General features: G+C 39.2%; 1 protein-coding gene across 11 annotated transcripts in view; it reads right to left on the bottom strand.

Moving 5' to 3' along the window:
- Positions 1 to 19631, bottom strand: part of OFD1 (OFD1 centriole and centriolar satellite protein) — an 84445-nt gene that overhangs the window by 24915 nt on the left and 39899 nt on the right. For 6 of the 11 annotated variants that reach the window (XM_054507186.2, XM_064573742.1, XM_054507195.2 and 3 more), the window contains 6 exons: positions 16903 to 17103; positions 14457 to 14525; positions 14343 to 14370; positions 2734 to 2841; positions 627 to 763; positions 130 to 303 (listed from right to left, as the gene is read on the bottom strand). In XM_054507186.2, coding sequence (XP_054363161.1) covers positions 130 to 303; positions 627 to 763; positions 2734 to 2841; positions 14343 to 14370; positions 14457 to 14525; positions 16903 to 17103 — 717 coding nt within the window. Of the gene's footprint in view, positions 1 to 129; positions 304 to 626; positions 764 to 2733; positions 2842 to 14342; positions 14371 to 14456; positions 14526 to 16902; positions 17104 to 19631 lie in introns of those variants that run through there. The other 5 variants (XM_064573744.1, XM_064573743.1, XM_064573745.1 and 2 more) reach the window with 4 other exon arrangements.

Raw genomic sequence — 19631 nt, 5'->3', positions numbered from 1 at the left:
CCCAGTCCCTAGTACTCCTGTAGGGCTCTGTCTTGTCTAACCGACTGTCCCAACCCAGTCTCAGACCTTGAGCCAATCTACTAAGAGCTGCAGGAAACAGACACCCAGTAAATAATTGTAAAATGTTACCTCTTGGTGCTTTTGAATTCTCTCAAGAGCCATCTTTTCCCGAGAAATGAGGGCTTCAGATTTTGCTTGACAAGCTCGCTCCAATTCGTTCCGGAACTCAGCTAACTCCTTCTCAGCCTTTCTTTTCTCTTCCATTTTAACTTCTGCTATTTTGGTATCTTTAAAATATTTCAACTGCCAATTGATTACAAATAACTATAAATACCAGTAACTATACTAAAGAAATAACTTCTCTCTTGATGGCTAGGTTTAACACTAATGCTCTACTTAAATATATTTAGTTTAACTCATCTTTAGTTTCATCTCATTCACTGTACCTGTAGCATTCATTCAAAAGGCACAAAAAATGACATCAATTAGAAAGAAAAATCACATGTGCAATAGTTTATCACATTCATTAATAAAGATTCTCCATTTTTCCCCTTATACCTAACATTAAGGCATCAAAAGATAAGCACCAATATCACTCTTGCTAACAGCAACAAGATACAACTTACCTTTTGACACATTTCTGCCTGAAGCTGCTGTTCTATTTCTCTCTTATATTCATTTAACTTTATTTCTAAAGATTCTAACTTGGGACGCTGAGGGTAAGCATCCGCAAACTGATCATCAATTAGCTGAAGCTTTTCTGCTATTAAAAAAAACAACAACAACAACACAGGAAGTTAGGACAGAGAAATGTGGTCAGGTGAGTAAGAGGCTAGAGCTCTGTTCAAAAGCAAAGAGTATACTTAGGGGAAAGTGTAGGGATCTCTGCAATTGACTCTGAAACATCAAAAAATTAAGACGGATAAATGGATGGGACAGACAAGTGCTCGAGCAAGTATCACACAAATTTGCTGGGAGCATCTAGGTATACAAGTGTTCAGTGTACAACTGTTTCAACCTTTTTGTACGTTAGAAAATTTTCATCCTCAAATGTCAGGGGCAAAGAAAGCAAAGCGTACAATAAAAGTGAAAAAACACTGGCATCTCTTTCTAGTCCCTAGATGCCAAGGCAGAACGAAGTGGACTTTGGTTAAAGGTGACTCACACGTTCAAAACACTGACTTTAAAATAAACCAAAGATCAAGTATTTCAACTCTTCTGCTTTACAGAGAAGGAAAGTGGCCCCTACAGTTTGAGTGAGTCCTCGAGGGCTAAGCAACTATGTAATGGTGTAACTGGGACTGAGACCAGGTCCACTATCTCGCATTCTAGCGCTGTTTCCAGTAGACCCACAGCCCTCAAACCAACTGTGGATCAGAATCAACCATGCAGCAACATGCAAATGTGTACCTAGAGGACAATCTCAGCCATGGAGAACACCAACACCCACCAAAGAGAATGCACATGAAAAAAGGCTGGCAGAAGTACTGGCAGTGTTCATCTCTTTAGAAAATTTTAGACCGGGCGCCTGGGTGGCTCAGTCGGTTGAGCGACTGCCTTCAGCTCGGGTCGTGATCCCAGGGTCCTGGGATCGAGTCCCACATCGGGCTCCCTGCTCCGCGGGGAGCCTGCTTCTCCCTCTCCCACTCCCCCTGCTTGTGTTCCCTCTCTCGCTGTGTCTCTGTCAAATAAATAAATAAAATCTTTAAAAAAAAATTTTTAGACATATTTTCCATTCACTTTTCTGTATTTTCCAAATGCTCTGTAATTGTGCTGTTCAATACAGGACTCTCTAGCCGCATGCGGCCACTGAATAGATGAAATGTGATCATCTGAATTGACATGTGCTCTAAGTGTAAAAGACACACCAGATTTCAAGGACTGAACACAGAAATTTTATCTAAAATAATCTCATTAATGTTTTTTATACTGATTACATGTTGGAATATTTTGGTCATATTGGGTTAAATAAAATATATTAAAACAAATTCACCTGTGGGTTTTTTGTTTTTTTGTTTTTTACTATGGCCACTAGGCAATTAAAAAATACATATGTGGTGCATATTATTGGACAGCACTGTTCTAGAATAAGCATGTACCATGTTCCCAATGGAATAAAACCTATGCCAAAATAAATTAAAGGCCTAGTTATACAGTGTAGCTTTTACCAATTATAGGCTCATCTTCTTCAAGGTTAAAAGCACCATTACTCCTTAAGACTCCGGAAGGGCCACGAAATCGATTAATCACATAATTTTAGAAAACTTGGACTCTACTATCAGTTCTGCCCCAGAATGTTTCCAAGTTGCTCTTCCTCTGGGGACCCCCATTTCCTCAACTATAAACTGAAGTGATACACCACTGACTTGTCTAGTTCTCTGCAATGCAACTCATCTAGGATTTTCTCACTTAGTGGCTGTAAAATAAAGTTAGATGAGACATAGGGAAGAACCTGCCAGTTAAGAGAGGTTGAATGCAACACGCAAGGAAGAACGTGGGCCTTTGGATCCCCCCAAGATTTGGAAAGTGCAGCCTTAGCCGTCACGAAGGGAGGGAGCAGTACTGGAGAGCAGTTCTGGTCCCTTCCCACAATGATTCCAGAGGAAATGAGCACCTCCGCCACCTGCAGGTTGCATCCTCCCAGTCAAGAACAAGCATGTAATATAGTAAATCAGGTCATTTCTGTCATTTGAAAACAGAACAATTAAAATTCTGAAAGAAGGCTACAGTTACCAAGAGAGTCTTTGCTAGGAAATGTTGAATTTGTCTGAGTTTCCATATCATGGCTCACTTTGGACTGATGATATTCTGCCAATTCTCTTAAAAACTGCATGAGAAAACCTAAAAGACACAAAGTGTATAATACAGTTTCACTGCACAAATTTCTTTCATTTAACCATTGCTCAGTCACTGTTTATATAATCTTGGTTTTAAAACATTATCCTTTTTTACATTCTAGATCTTTTAAGAATAATTTCTAAGGAAAGGCCTTTGCAAACATGACGCAAAACGTAGAAGCAATAAGGATAAATATTTATCACTCTAACAATATAAAAATCAGAAACCTATATGGCATGAAATGAAGTCAAAAGACAAGTGATACACTGGAAAAAAATATTTGCAGTAATATGGAAACAGAGGACTAATTTTCATAATATCAAAGAGCTCTTACAATTCAGGAAGAAAAAAAATGGAAAAATGGAACAAGACACGGACAAAATTTACACAAAAAAAGTTTAACTGTCAAACGTGAACAAAAGTATAAACAAATGCAAAATAATACAACAGAGAGACTATATTTTTCCAGTAAGATTGCTAAGATTAAAAACACAGGCATATGGGACTTCTGGGAAGATGGCAGAATAGTTAGATTCTAAACTTACCTCCTCCCATGGACATACCTAGGTAACAGCCACAGCAGAGCAACTAACCCAGAAAACAAACCCAAAGACTGGCAGAACAGACATCCCACAGTTAATCGCAGAGGGGAGGCCACACTGAAAAGGGCAGGAGGGGCAGAGACACAGCTGGGAACCAAACTAACCACCAATTGGAGGGACACCACAAGCACGGAGAAGGGAGAAGAGCAGACCCCAGCCACACCAGGCACCCCAGACAGGGGTGACCTGCACTGAAAAGATGAGTCCCCCTATCATTTGGCTTTAAAAACCAGTGGGGCTTAACTTTGTGAGTTTTTACAGTCAGCAGGGCTTCCGTCCAGGTACCTTAATAATCAGCGAGCTTAGCTCTGGGAGAGCTGGAGGGCAACAGTAAACGGAGTGTCCACTCTTAAAGAGCCAGCATAACAAACAACCCCACATAGAAACAGCACAGAAGCAGCAGTTTGAAAAGCTCCTGGGGTATACCTGGAAGGAGATTCATTTACTAATCTTCGAACCTGTGCTATGGGCAGAGATCTTCAGGAGACATCTCCAAAAACAAAAGAGCTGTCAGGAGCCATTTCTCCCCACACTCCCAAGTCTAGATAGCCAGACACTTCTGGGAACAGCATGAACACCCCCCCGCCCACCTACCTACCTTACTACCACCACCCAGCTCCCGTGTTCTCCTGCGGATCTACCCCATCCAATGCCCAAGTGGCAGGAGTCCCTCCAAAGCACCTCCTGCCACGATACACCCCATAAGCCACCACTACAGAGTGACTCCTGCCCTGGAGATAGGAGAGGATAACCACACACATCAGCTCAACTACAGCCCCAGCAAATAGACTCAGGGCAGACATCTGCTCTGCCAGCCCTACCCACCACCCACCTCTCAGCCACAGGAAACAGGCTAAGAGCAGGGATCTGGTCTGACTGCTGACACCACCCAACTACAATCCCATGGCAACTCCAGACTGGCCCTTTAACAGCTAAATAAAATGGAGAAAAGCAATATGCCTGATAAAGAATTCAAAGTAATGGGGACACCTGTGTGGCTCAGTTGGTTAAGTGTCTGACTCCTGATCTCAGCTCAGGTCTTGATCTCAGGGACGTGAGTTGAGGCCCTGCGTTGGGGTCCATCCATGCTGGGCATGGAGCCTACTTTAAAATAAATAAATAAAGATACTTAATGGACTTGAGAAGAGTGGAGGATCTCAGTAAGACCATCATCAAAGAGAAAGAAAATATAAAAAAGAACCAATCACAGATGAAAGACTCAACAACTGAAATTAAAAATACACTAGAGGGAATCAATAGCAGATTAGAGGAGACAGAAGAACGGATCAGTGAGCTGGAAGCCAGAGTAACGGAAAGTTCCCAAGATGACACCAAAAAAAAAAAGAATAATAAATAATGAGAATAGGTTAAGGGAATTCAGCAACACCATCAAGCATAATAACATTTGCATCATAGGGATCCCAGAAGAAGAGAGAAAAAAGGGGGCAAAAAATTTATTTGAAGACATAATAGCTGAAACATCCTCCATCTGGGGAGGGAAACAGAAATCCAGATCCAGGAGGCACAGAGAGACCCCAACAAAATCAACCTAAGGGGGTCCACACCAAAACATGTAATTAAAATGGCAAAAAGTAGTGATAAAGAATTTTAAAGGCAGCAAACAGTTATATACAGTTATATACAAAGGAAACCCCAAAAGGCTATAAGCTGATTTTTCAGAAATTTTGCAGGCCACAAGGGCATAGCGACATATATTCAAAGTGCTGAAAGGAAAAAAAAATCTGCAACCAAGCATGCTCTACCCAGCAAGGTTATCATTCAGAATAGAAGTAAAGAGTTTCCCAGACAAAAGTTAAAGGAGTTCATTACCACTAAACCAGCCCTATAAGAAATGTTAATGGGAGTTCTTTGAATTTTAAGAAAAGGCCATAATCAGGAATAAGAAAGTTAGGATATGAAAAAATTTCACAGTTAAATACAAACATAATAAAAGTAGATCAATCACTTATAAAACCAGCATGGAGGTTAAAGTACAAAAGCAGTAAAATCAATTATATCTGTAAAAATCAGTCAAGAGATTCACAAAACAAAAGGATGTAAAGTATGACATCATAATACATAAAATGAATGGGGGGAGATGAGTAAAAATTCAGTGCTTTTAGAATGGGTTCAAATTTAAGCAACCATCAACTTAACATACAGATATATGCATAAGATGTTATTATGAGCCTAAATATAACAAATCAAAACCACTGATACACCAAAAATAAGGAGAAAGGAATCTAAGTACATCACTAAGGCCAGCAAACTGTGATCATAGAGAGCAAGAAAAGAAAGGAACAGAGAACATACAACATGTAACAAAATGGCAATAAGTATACACCTATCAATAATTACTTTCAATGTAAATGGACTAAATGCTCCACTCAAAAAACATAGGGTGACTGAATGGACAAAAAAATAAGACCCATCTATGGGGCACCTGAGTGGCTCAGCTGGTTAAGTGTCTGACTTTTGGTTTTGGCTCAGGTCATGATTTCATGCATTATGAGATCGGGCCCCTCACCAGGCTCCTGCTCAACAGGGAGTCTGCTTGAAGAGTCTCTCATTCTGCCCTTCCCTCCATTCATATGTGGCTCTCTCTTGCTCTCTAAATAAATACATCTTAAAAAAAAAAAAAAAAAAGGCAAGACCCATCTATATGCTGCCTAAAGGAGAATCACTTCAGACCTAAATATACATGTAGACTGAAAGTGAAGGGATGAAAAAACATTTATCTGGCAAATGGTGGAGCATGCAACTCTTGATCTCTGGGTTGTGAGTTCAAGCTCCACGCTGGGTGTAGAGATTATTTAAAAATAAAATCTTAAAAAAAAAAAAAGAACAATGTAAATACTTATGCACCCAACACAGGAGCACCCAAATATATAAAACAGCTAATAACAAACATAAAGGAAGTAATTGATAGTAATATAATAATAGTAAGGGAGTATAACACTCCGCTTACATCGACAGACAGATCATCCAGACAGAAAATCAATAAGGAAATAGTGGCTTTGAAGGACATGCTGGACCAGATGGGGCTAACAGATATATTCAGAAGGTTCCATCTTAAAACAGCAGAATACACATTCTTTTCAAGTGTACATTAAACATTCTCCAAAACAGATCACATTAGGCCACAAAACAAGTCTCAAATTCAACAAGATTGAAGTCATATCATGTATCTTTTCCAACCACAACAGTATGCAACTAGAAATCAACCATAAGAAAAAAATCTGTAAAGTACAAATACATGGAGAAACAAAGGAAAAAGAGACAAACAGACTCTTAAATACATAGAACTGATAGTTGCCAGAGGGGAGGTGGGTGGGGCGATGAGTGAAATAAAGAGGATTAAGAGTATACTTGTTACGATTAGTACTGAGAAATATATAGAATTGTTGAATCATTTTATTGTACACCTGAAACTAATATAACTCTATTATACTTGAATAAAAAATAACCATATACTCACACAATGGAATGCATAGCAATTAATATGAACAAACCAATGCTAAAATAGTATCAGTCAATGTCATAATGCTGAGAGAAAGAAGCCATACTCAAGATATATTGTAGGGGGGCGCCTGGGTGGCTCAGTTGTTAAGTGTCTGCCTTCAGCTCAGGTCATGATCCCAGGGTCCTGGGATCGAGCCCCGCATCGGGCTCCCTGCTCAGCGGGGAGTCTGCTTCTCCCTCTGCCCCTCACCCCACTTTGCTCTCTCTCACTTTCTGTCCCTCTCTCAAATAAATGTTAAAAAAAAAAAAAAAGGATATATTGTAGGATTACATGCATATAAAGTGTAAAAACAGGCATTAATAATCTATGGTGCTAGATATCAGAAGAGCAGTTAAGACTGGGTAATAGGGAAAGCATAGTGATTGGGAAGGATACAAGGGAGGCTTCTGGGATGCTGGTATTGTTCTGTTTCTTGTGGTGGGAGGTATTTCCTGGGTACATTTATTTTTTGATGGTTTCACCAAGCTATATTTATAATTTCTGCATTTTGTATTATTATGCAAGTATTTTGATTGAAAAATAGGTATACATATATATAATGTTCATGACTGCATTGTCCATAATGCTGTTGGATTCATCAGTTATGGCATTAAGTTAATTGGGACACATACATTAAAAAAAAAAAAAATACAGGAATACCTTAGTGATCCTGCAATTTCAGTTCCAGACCGGTGCAAAACAGTGAGTATCACAATAAATCAAGTCTAATGAATGTTTCCCAGTACATATAAAAGTAATGTTTCCACTATACTCAAGCCTACTAAGTGTGCAATAACATTCACTATGTCTAAAACAGCAACGTACATATCTTAATTTAAAAATATTGCTAAAAATTGGGGCGCCTGGGTGGCTCAGTCGTTAAGCGTCTGCCTTGGGCTCAGGTCATGATCCCGGGGTCCTGGGATCGAGTCTCAAATCGGGCTCCCTGCTCCGCGGGAAGCCTGCTTCTCCCTCTCCCACTCCCCCTGCTTGTGTTCCTCCTCTCACTGTATCTCTGTCAAATAAATCTTTAAAAAAAATTAAAAATTAAAAAAAATATTGCTAAAAATGCTAGCCATCATTTGAGCTTTCGGTCAGTCGTACTCTTGCTGGTGGAGGGTCTTGCCTTGGTGTTGATGGCTGATAACTGATCAGGGCGGTGGCTGGTGGAGGTGGGGTGGCTGTGGCCAACAATGAACTCAGCCACACTCACCCTTCCTTTCGCGAGTTCTCTGTAGCACATGATTTACTCAAAATAGAACCTCTTTCAAAACTGGAGTCACTCCAGGGCGCCTGAGTAGCTCAGTCGGTTAAGCATCTGCCTTCGGCTCAGGTCATGATCCCAGGGTCCTGGGATTGAGCCCCGCACCCTGCATCGGGCTCCCTGCTCCGCGGGGAGTCTGCTTCTCCCTCTCCCTGCTGCTCTGCTTACTTGTGCTCTGACATATAAATAAAATCTTAAAAAAAAAAAAATTGGAGTCAATCCTCTCGAACCCTGGCACTACGTTTATGTAATAATCTAAATCCTTTGTTGTCACTTCAACAACCTTCACCACATCTTCGCCAGTAGATTCCAGCTCAAGAAACCACTTCCTCTGCTCATCCATAAGAAGCAACTCATCTGTTCAAGTTTGATCCTGAGAATGCTGCAAGTCAGTCCCATCTTCAGGCTCCAATTCTAGGTGTCTTGCTATTTCCACCACATTTGCAGTGACTTCCCCCACTGAACTCTTGAACCTCTCAAAGTCATCCATAATGGTTGAAGTCAACTTCTTCCACACAGGGGAGTGGAGAAACAGACATGCTCGTTCACTTGGGAGGGAATTTTGTCAGGGTTTGTGTGTGCTTAAATGCACATGCCCTTTGACCTCATCATTCCACTTCCGTAAGTTTACACAGCTATACTTCCAGAAGCCCACAAAGGGTGTACTCTACACACTGATTGCTTCCTATGGCAAAACAATAAAACAATGAAATCTCCACCAATGGGGGTTAAAAACATTTAAAAATATTCTGAATATACAGATATATTGGTGAATAAAGCAAATTGCAAAACAGTATAACACGAGCCCATTTATGATTATATGTAGGTTTTAATCACACAGACTTTCACATTCATAAATGAAATTCTGGTAGGAGAAACCATTCATTCTACGTACCCGTGGAAAGGGAGATCAGAGAATAAAGGCAGCGATTTCCACTTTTCTTTCACTTTATACTTTTCTGAATAGTGTGAAACTTTTTTTTAAACCAGGAGTATAAATTTAGAAGTTTTTAGTTTCTTAAAACAGCTGGAAGGGGGCGCCTGGGTGGCTCAGTTGTTAAGCGTCTGCCTTCGTCTGCCTTAGGCTCAGGTCATGATCCCAGGGTCCTGGGATTGAGCCCCACATCAGGCTCCCTGCTCAGGTGGGAGCCTGCTTCTCCCTCCCCCACTCCCCCTGCTTGTGTTCCCTCTCTCGCGGTGTTTCTCTGTGAAATAAAAATCTCAAAAAAAAAAAAAAAAAAACAGTTGGAAGGATTTGGCTTCTGCATCAGCCAAGTTAAAGGCCTGTTTGTTTTTTCCCTTTTCTGAAGATTTTAAAAATCTACCGTTTCTCACTTCCTCTAACGTGACCTACACTCTGTTCTTTCATACCCATTGCTTGCAGTTCCTCTTTGGCTCATCCACTGATCTTCTCCTGACCTTTTTTCCCCCCAGTCCTCCTGTTCTCTCCTCACAACTTCCTGCTACTGTTATGCTCCGGCGTGTCTGCTCTGCCTTTATAGAAAAAGTAGACCTATTGCAGAAATTTTCTTCGAGATGCTGCAGTAGATAATCTTTCGAGATGTGCTCTTCCCCTCACTCATTCTAGGTGAAGAATGGTCACCTTTTCCCAGTTCTATAGTAGTATTCACAGGCCCCTAATTAGTTCACTTCTCCCCTCCCCCCTCCCCATATATATACCCCCTCTAAGAAGGAATTCTCTAGTCTCATTTATTCAAGCATTTATTTACACTGGTACAGACTCCTGGGTATTTTATACATTCTATTTCAATTCCTATGTGATTATGTAATATTTTATATAATCTTTTATTTTGTTGCTCCATGTGTTCTAGCTTTGGCCTTTGGAAGCTCCTTCACAGTGGATTTTTTTAAATTAAGCATTTCCTTTCTTCTGGCACTGTAAAAGACTCCAGGCTCATCTGGTACATTCTCTGTCCCAGCCCTGGAATCAGCCATTGCTCCAGGCAGCCTTGGTTCCTATTATTATGGAATGGTATTGGAAACCAAACCTTAAGTGTTCCAAAGTGGGCACTAGGTGTGCTCATGGCTATTAGGGTGTCATTGCTTCTAGGCCCTCTCAGCCTGCAGAACAAGGAAATTTGAATGTTCCACTAACCTGTGTAGATACAGATCTATAAATACTTCTATATATCCTCTGCATCTATATTAAGCTAAACTTGAGCTTATACTGAGGGCTCCAACAAATCCATTACCACATGGATCATTCTAGCCTCGTCATCTTACTGATCTGTGAAATTGCACCCTAACAGTGAGAAACCCAGCTCTCACCCTCTACTATTCATTTAGTTAATTGTTCAGTTCCATCACACATGTACAATGGTTTCCAAATTGTTAACTAGCACCTCTATGAGAAGTAACTATCTGTTAACCAGTACCTCCATGAGAAGTAACTGTCACCCCGAATATGGTGCCTACATACAGTTTCATTTGCTTTTAGCCTCACAGTATTCATTTCCAAAGTTGGTCAAGCTCAGTATCTTTTTTTCCCCATCCCCTCCAGTGAGGTTATTAGATGGTTTTGTCACATACTGCAGTCCATCCTGGGATCACCTGACCTCCTAAATTTGCTTACATTAAGGTTCACCCTTTGTACTATAAAGTTCTACAGGCTTTGACCAGTATCTAGTGCTATATATCCTACCATTACAGTATCCTACAAAATACCTTCATGACCCTAAAGAATTCCCTATGCTTCACCTATTCAACCTCCTACACCCCTTCCCTCCAAATCCCTGGCAACCACCAATCCACTTACCAGCTCTATAGTTTTGCCTTTTTTTTTAAGACTTTATTTATTTGACAGAGAGAGAGCACAAGCAGAGGAGAGGAGCAGAGGGAGAGGGAGAAGCAGACTCCCTGCTGAGCAGGGAGCCTGAAGCAGGGCTCGATCCCACAACCCTGACATCATGACCTGAGCCAAAACCAAGAGTCGGACGCTTAACCAACTGCACCACCCAGGCGCCCCAGATTTTATTTTTGCATGGATTCACAATTCATTCCTTTTAGCCTAATAGTATTTCATTGTCTGGATGTATCACAGCTTGTTTATCCATTCACCTACTCAAGGACATTTTGGCTGCTCCCAATTTCTGGCAATTATGATAAAGTTGCTATATATGGACCTAAGTTTTCTAATCAGTTGGGTAAATAGGAGCATCACTGTCAGACGGTATGGTAAGACCATGTTTAGCTTTGTGAGAAACTACCAATCTCCCCAAGTGGCTATACCATTTTGTACTCACACGATCAATGAATGGGAGTTCTGTTGCTCCACATCCTCACCAACATTTGGCGTTGTAAGTAGTCTGGATTTCTACCATTTTAACAGGGGTATGGGGAGATCTCTTTGTTGTTTTATTTGCCTTGCCCTAATAACTGCCATTGAACATCTTTTTGTGGCTTATTTGCCATCTCTGTATCTTCTTTGGTGACTTGTCTGTTCAGATCCTTTACCCATTTTTTAACTGGGTTGTCTCCTTAAGAGTTCTTTGTGTATTTTTGATACAAGTCTTTTAGGAGATGTGTCCTTTGCAAATATTTTCTCCCAGTCTAGGGCTTGTCTTTTCATTCTCAGTGTCTTTCAGAGCAGATGTTTTTGATTTTAATGAAGTCTAACTGGTCAATTTTTTTCTTTTATATATATGCTTTTAGTGTTTTAGCTCCTCACCAAACTAAAGGTCACATACATGTTTTAATGTTTTCTTACATAAGTTTTATAGTTTCATATTTAAAATTAGATCTACAGTGTATTTTAATTCTTATGTAAGGTATAAGGTCTGTGTCTAGGTTCATTTTTGTGTATGAGTGTCCAATTGTTCCAGTACCATGTGTGGAAAAGACCATCCTTCCTCCCTTGAACTACCTCCACCCTTTATCAAAAATCAGTTGACTACACAGTTGACCCTTGAACAACGGGGCCTTTATATGGGGATTTTTTTCAATCAATATAGGGCAGTACTGTTAACGTATTTTCTCTTTGTTTTGATTCTTAACGACATGCTCTTCTCTAGCTTACTTTGAAAGTACAGTATATAATACATTTAACACACAAAATATGTGTTGACAGTTTATGTTATCAGTAAGGCTTCCAGTCAGCAGCAGGCTGTTAGTTTGGGGGCAGTCAACAATTCTATGTGGACTGGGACTGTGCAGCGGCCCTGGTGGGGAGGGTCAGAGACCCTAACCCCCGTGGTGTCCACGGGTCAACTGTATTTGTGTAGACTGATTTCTGGGCTTGCTGTTCTGTCCCACTGATATATGTAGCTATTCTTTTACCCATCACAGGTAAGGATTTTAAGTTCCAGAAAACAAAGAGCCAATGTCCAAATTTTCTGCGCTCATCCAAATTCTCTGCACAGCTTTTTTCTCGGCATTATTATCTCTGAAAAGTTAGGGGTGGAAAGGATGGGTAAGTGTAATCTAGGGGAAAAGTACTATGGCCATTCAACAACCCAGAACCCTCAAATACAGAGTAACATAAAACTATAGGTCTCTGTAAGGGCATAAACGGGCACAAAATATCTTCCTACATGTTTTCTGATGTTCTTAATTGGAAGACACGAATTTTTTAAATTATTTCATTTTAACAATAGCTGTTTTAGTGTCAGCCAAGAGTTCTACCCAAATTTTGCCATGAGGATTCCTGACATATCTGCTATGCATAGCTTTTCTGAATTTCAGAACTTATACTAGGATGCTGGGTGAAGCTGGTAAGAGCTGTTAACCACGTCTTTCTGAACCAGAAGCATTTAAACAGAGCGTGTAAAGGTGAAAAACTATTTTTAAAGATAACATGAAATACCTCTAATAAGTGGATTATTTCTTAATATCCCTTTAGGCCCCAAGTTTCCTTGAGCTACAGATATCCACTATATACCTTAGCTACAGGTATCCACTATATACCTTAGATCTGTGCCCTGTCCAGTGTCCTAACCACCATTCACGTATGGCTATTTAAGTTGAAGAGTCAGCTCAGCTACACTAGCCACATTTCACACATGGCTAGTGGATACCATATCCGATAGCACAGACACAGACATCCCCATCATTACGGGAAATTTACATTAGACAGTACCGTCTTGGAATACTGAATATAGGATCACTTACCATACTGAAGTTCAGTGTGGATGACCTACTTTACAGGCACTCCAGAACGTCTGGTGATCTGATCTACTCATCCTCTGCTAACATTACTCCCAAGAAACTAGGCAGTTGAGTCACAGACTAATGGCTGGCAGAAACTAAGTGCTCAAATGTCTGCTGAATGCTAAGTTCTAAATGAATGCCCTACTGCGGATGGCAGCAATACTGGCAACAAACAAAATCCAGGCGCACACCAACACAAGAGGGCCACTACATAATGTTACAGATTATTCAAAATAGACCTAAAGCATATGCATTACAGGCAAGTTACCAGCTTAAGTTCGTGCTACAAAGTCCACCGTCAAGTCTAGCCCATGGTCTGCATGTTATGGACTCTATGAAGGTTATTATCAAAGCCAAGATGAAAGCAATTTATCAGGCTCGCATAAACACTTAATAAAAAAAATATATATGCAGCACTTATTACTGACCAGATACTTCAGTTTTTCAAGCAAATATTAATGATCTATAAACTGTACTTGAGGAGGAGAGCTAGGCTACAAAGAAACCTAGCCTTAAAATTGTGTGTGCAGAAATGTTCAATAGTGGGAATAAAACGTAGCTTTTACATCATTTCTAGGGTTCTATCAACTTCTGTCCATAGTTTTTTGAGTATCTAAGAGCAAGTAAGAAGAGTGAAATTTGGGGAAGTGATCTACATTTGTCAAGATGGATGAATTATTCTGTTTATTTAAAGGTAAGGTATTGGGGCGCCTGGCTGGCTCAGTCAGTGGAGCATATGACTCCTAGATCTTAGGATCGTGACTTCAAGCTCCACGTTGGGTGTAGAGATTACTTAAATAAAAGCTTTTTTAAAAATTAGATAAAAAGGTAAGGTACTATCACAGCATGGAAACTCAAATTCATATTAAATTCCCTACTCATACCCCTCAATATTATTACTTTCATAGTTTTACAGGAAAAAGTAAATGACAAAAATTTTGCTATTTTCTACAAAGATGAAGGCTCCTACCTTTGTTTTCTTTATCAAATCCTGAAATCTGTTAAAAGAAAATATTTATCTTTACTCAACTGTTCAGTTACAATTAACAGACCAAAGCAGGTTATAAAAACTAAACAATCCTACCAGTGATTTGTAGAGACTGGATTCAGGGTTGATTTTAATGAGTTGTAATAGATCTTGCATAGTAAATACCTTAAGGAAAAGAAAAGTTAGACATATTCTTTACATCAATGTTTAAATGATAAACTAGGACATTTCTGAAGACTAAGGGTCATTCTTCAGATTAAATTACAATATTATAACCATGCTAATATAAAATTGAAGCACTTTCTTATACTATTGATAACAAACATATTAAAGTCACAAGGATAAAGTATTTTTCTTGATCACATAATTAACCTCCAAGTATTTCACAATGAAGATAATTGGTCTAATAGGTCTAAATGGTTAATGCCTTATGGATTACAAACACTCAAATAGCTGATGAACCAGTGAAGACATGTGTGAATTCCAGAGTCTTTCAACTGCAATAAAGTTTTTAAAATACTATTGCTTCAAAATATAAAGGTTTACTGTCTTTACTACAATGAATAACTAAATCATACCTAAAATAGTCTTAAAAAAAAAAAAAAAAGCCACCCAAAATGTTTAAGATTTTATTTGAGAGAGAGCGCAAGCAGGGTAAGGGGCAGAGGGATAAGCAGACTCCCACTAAACAGGGAGCCCGATGCAGGACTCGATCCCAGGACCCTGGGATCATGACCCTGAGCCGAAGGCAGATGCCTAACCAACTGAGCCACCCAGGCACCCCTTGGGTGGCTATTCTTATTTCTACTACAATACTTATCATTTACTAGATCTACCCTGAGAACATGAATAGGTTTTCAAGTGGTTTTCTTTTATAGAAAATATTCTGTACAGCATTTTAGAGTAGAAACCTTTAAGTATGTGAACTGTATTAACTACTGCTTTAACAACTATGTTATTGACTATTACTCATCCAATAAGCTAAATTGTGAAACATAATTGGAAACTTCAGGGTACCTGGCTGGCTCAGCTGGCTCATGTGACTCTTGATCTTGAGGTCATGAGATCAAGCCCCACGTTGGGCTTAGAGCTTACTTTAAACAAACAAACAACAACAAAACTTAAAGAGTGATGGACCAAACAAGAACTCCTAATGTTAATAAATAAAATTTGGTTAATAAATAAATACAACATATTTGAATTTTCAAATATTAACATTGTTCTTATTTTCTTAAAACATCTGAATATGAAACTTTTAGTCAATTACAGACAAGATAAAGAATAAAAAGAGAGAGACAACACCAAGAGTTAAACTATGGACTTTAGGGGCACCTGGGTGGCTCAGGTGGTTAAGCATCTGCCTTGAGCCCAGGTCATGGTCCTGGGGGCCTGGGATCGAGCCCCATTTCGGGCTCTCTGCTGAGCAGGGAGTCTGCTTCTCCCCCTGCCCCTCCCCCTGCTCTCTCTCGCTCTCAAATAAATCTTTTAAAAAATAAATAAAAATAAACCATGGACTTTAGGTGGTAAGATGTGACCATGTAGAATCTATGGCAAAAATGTATATAATGAGGGCACCTGGGTGGCTCAGTCAGTTAAGCATCTGACTCTTGATTTTGGCTCGGGTCATGATCCCAGGGTTGTGAGATCGAGTCCTGCTGTGGGCTCCACAATGGGCATGGAGCCTGCTTAAGATTCTCTCTTTTCCTCTTTCTGCCCCTCCCCGCCTCCCTCTTTCAAAAAAAAAAAGTCAAGTACGTAACAAAAAATTTTGCTAGTAGGGGAGGCTGTGCATGTGTGGGAGCAGGGAGCATATGGGATATCCTCCTTTCTGCTCAATTTTGATCTGAACCTCAACTGCTCTAAAAAATTAAGTCTATTAAAAAAATAGGCAAAGTGGGCTGTATCAGTCTTTAGAATAATCAAGTGTGACTAGATTTCTCCAACATTACTGTTAAACATAATCAGAAAATTGGTAAAAACAGGTGTTTTAGTATTTGAGAATGTCATAGACTTTTAAAAACTATTTTATCCCTCACTTCTCTTGTGTAATCCTAAAGAATAGAAATATCTGAAGAGACTTTAACATAGTAAGAACATATTTTAGAGATCTAGATTTACCGCCCTGCACTGATATTTACAAATCATGTGACCTTGAGCAAAGTACTTCACCTCTCCAGAAACTGGTTCCTCATCATCTGCAGTGTGACTAGTATAGTGACAATCTTACAACATTCAACATAAAAGGCAACTGTGAGTCTTAGTAGACTACACAGAATGGGAGGATAATTCTAGCTCCAAAACAGTGATTCTACACATCACAATTTTACCAAAGACTAATCGAGAGTCCAAGGAATTGATAACAATCAATCAACTTCAGTACTGCCCCTTTGTTACGTGATAGAATATATGATGTGAATTCAAAGATGAATGAGAAACGGACCTCGCTAGCCAAGGAATACTCCACTATTATGCAGCACTTACTGTTATCTCAGAAAGAAGCTGTTAATAGAAAATTCAAAAAGAGAAAAAGCAAAGACTTTACCTTTTCTTTGGCCAAACCACTTTCCGGAAAGAAAACAGAGAGTGAATACTCGTAGCCACATCTTTGTAAGTGATCTGCCACTAGAGTGTTAGAAGCGCCTATTAAGAGGGCACTCCCTTCCACTGAAATGGACCGGGGCTGCAGTTCTCCACTCAACACAGGGTGCATCAATTCGTGAATCAGCTGATTTCGGAGCTGTGTCTAGCTCAAAAACACAAACAAAAATGAACCAAGAAGGAAAAAATTTTCAGCAGGATTGTTTCACTGGAGATATACAGATTTGTCACATGAATTAGCATCCTTATTTCCAGAATGGTTCTGGATCCATGACCAAAAGTTAGGAACCACTCCCTAAATAACCCTGTGACACAAGTGGCCCACTGAGTTTTGGAAAAAGAAACTCGTTTTCACCAGCTTCCAAGTTAACTTGTGGTTAGCCAGAACGCATGTATACTTCAACTTCACTTCCCCAGGAGCCCGTTTCAGCAGCTTTTCACCAGGGTATCAAGTGCAGGAGACAATTCTGACCCCTACTCACCTCTCTGTGGACTATTGAAGGATATGAAAATATTGGGCATATTGATCAAAACAAAATTGGGTTCCCAAAAGGGAAATCACATATACAAGAGAGAAATCGGTAAACCCAAAAACATATTAAGATGTACTTTTGCATACAGTATTTACATCTCAAGACACTGAAGTATAATAATTTTCTCACATTTTATAAGTGAGAAATTACAGTTCAAAGTGGGTCATTTTCTCAAGGTTATAACACTAGCATTATTCATCTGGGTTTTAACAAAATTCCCTAAATTACTCAGACTATTGGGTATTTGTTCTAGTCTATTTTGCATATCACCTGGAAATATACAACTGGGCTGAGCTTAAGATTGCACTGCCTAGATTCATGGGGTTCAGCAGTAAATGATACCTAATGAATTCATATTAATAGAATACAAGCAAGAAACAAATGGAGTTCTTGTTATACTTCTTTCTTCTATCCTTTACCTCAAGAGTAGAACAGTATATAATTACCAGTATAGAACAGGCCTTAGTTTACGTCTAAAGTCCCACAGTTTAAAAAAAAAAAAAAAAACAAAAAAAAAAAACAAAACCAAACATTTACACTGAACAGAATACGCATGTCCTGCCTCATCTAGTACAGTTCAGTAACAAATAAAACAAGAGAAATTATAGCATTCTCCACCAGTAAAATTTAGAGGTGATTTAATTAATTTGTAACTACTAAAGAATATATTTAAATCCAGCTTAATAAAATGCCTTAGGGTGTCTTGCAAACAAATACTGAAACAGGATAAGATTTAGAGGAGTGACAGAAGCAGGAAGGAAAATAAAGGTAGAAAAAAAAAAAAAAGCAAAGGACCTTACAGATGAATCCCCAGCTCAACAAACACAAAAAGCAAGCCATCCAGCACTTGCTGAAAGGAATCCCACAACTGGCTGGGGGCTCTGCAGCAGCCAATGTAAAAAAGAGGGAAATCCATTCAGAATTAATGTTCCTAAAACAGAAATAAGTACAATTATTGTGGGTGGGGAGGGGAACTGGGAGAGAAGAGACTTGTGCATCCTCAGCACAACTCTCTCAGATATTAAGAGTAGACTCAAAATAAGGAAAAAGACTTGATAAACTCCATTTAATAGATACCGGACTTTGTACTTCACCAGAAATTCTTTTCAAACACCCAAATAGAATGTTAATTAGGCCATTAAAAAATTCAATGAATTTTAAAAATTAAAACTCACTCAGGCCATCGTCACTGAACTGAGAAAACAAAAATTAGCTCCAACTTAGTAAGTAAAAATCTGTCTTGCCACTGGTAAGGCTGGAATAACAGAATTGAAGAGCCAGCGGCACAAAGGAAACAATATTTCTCTAGAAGATACACATTTGTAAAGTGAACAAAGCTAGCACAATCCTGATACCAAACCCAAACAAGGACAGATTAAGAAGGATAAGGATACATCAGTATCATTTGTGACTACAAATGAAACACTCTCAAATCTAATTCAGAAGACAGTAAAAAGAAAATATGCCATGGCCAGGAATCCAAGGACCATTCCACATTAGAAAGCATATTAATGCATTATACACTACAATTAATTCCAAGTGGGTTAAAGAGTTAACTGTAAAAAAAAATAAGGCCTTTTTAAAACATAGTGAATATTTGTTCTCTTAGAGAACGGAGAATTAGCAAAAAAACCAATAGATTTGAGCATATTAAAAATGTACAGCAATATTTTTAGAACCAAATTAAAATTGAACACCAAGATAAAGTATGGCTGCAAAATTGGAAAAGAAATTAAGTTTCTATTAAAAGAAATCTTATACATTAATAAAACACCGTTGGGTGGGAGGGGGAAATGGGCAAGGAACATAAACTGCCAATCCACAGAAAACATACAAATGGCCAGAAAATATGTGCAACCCCATTAATAATGAAAAGGAATAGTAAAGGGTTTCACGTTTTAAAAAAATGTCATGAGAGTATCATTGGAGAGATAAGTATTATCAAATTGCTGGTGGAATATACACTATTACAATCTTTGTAGAACAAGACCCATATACTGAGAGCCTTAAAGCTCAGGCCTTGAGTGGCTCAGTCAGTTAAGCATCTGACTTCAGCTTGGGTCATGATCTCAGGTTCCTGGGATGAGCCCAAAAGGGCTCCGAGCTCAGTGGGGAGAGTGCTTCTCCCACTCCCTCTGCC

Source organism: Mirounga angustirostris, unplaced genomic scaffold (assembly GCF_029215605.1).
Source record: "Mirounga angustirostris isolate CCGP_5_RB_7025 unplaced genomic scaffold, mMirAng1.0.hap1 SCAF_11, whole genome shotgun sequence".
Classification (NCBI taxonomy): Eukaryota; Metazoa; Chordata; class Mammalia; order Carnivora; family Phocidae; genus Mirounga; species Mirounga angustirostris.
Note: the sequence above shows the minus strand (reverse complement) of the source record. Positions and strands in the feature narration are given on the sequence as shown.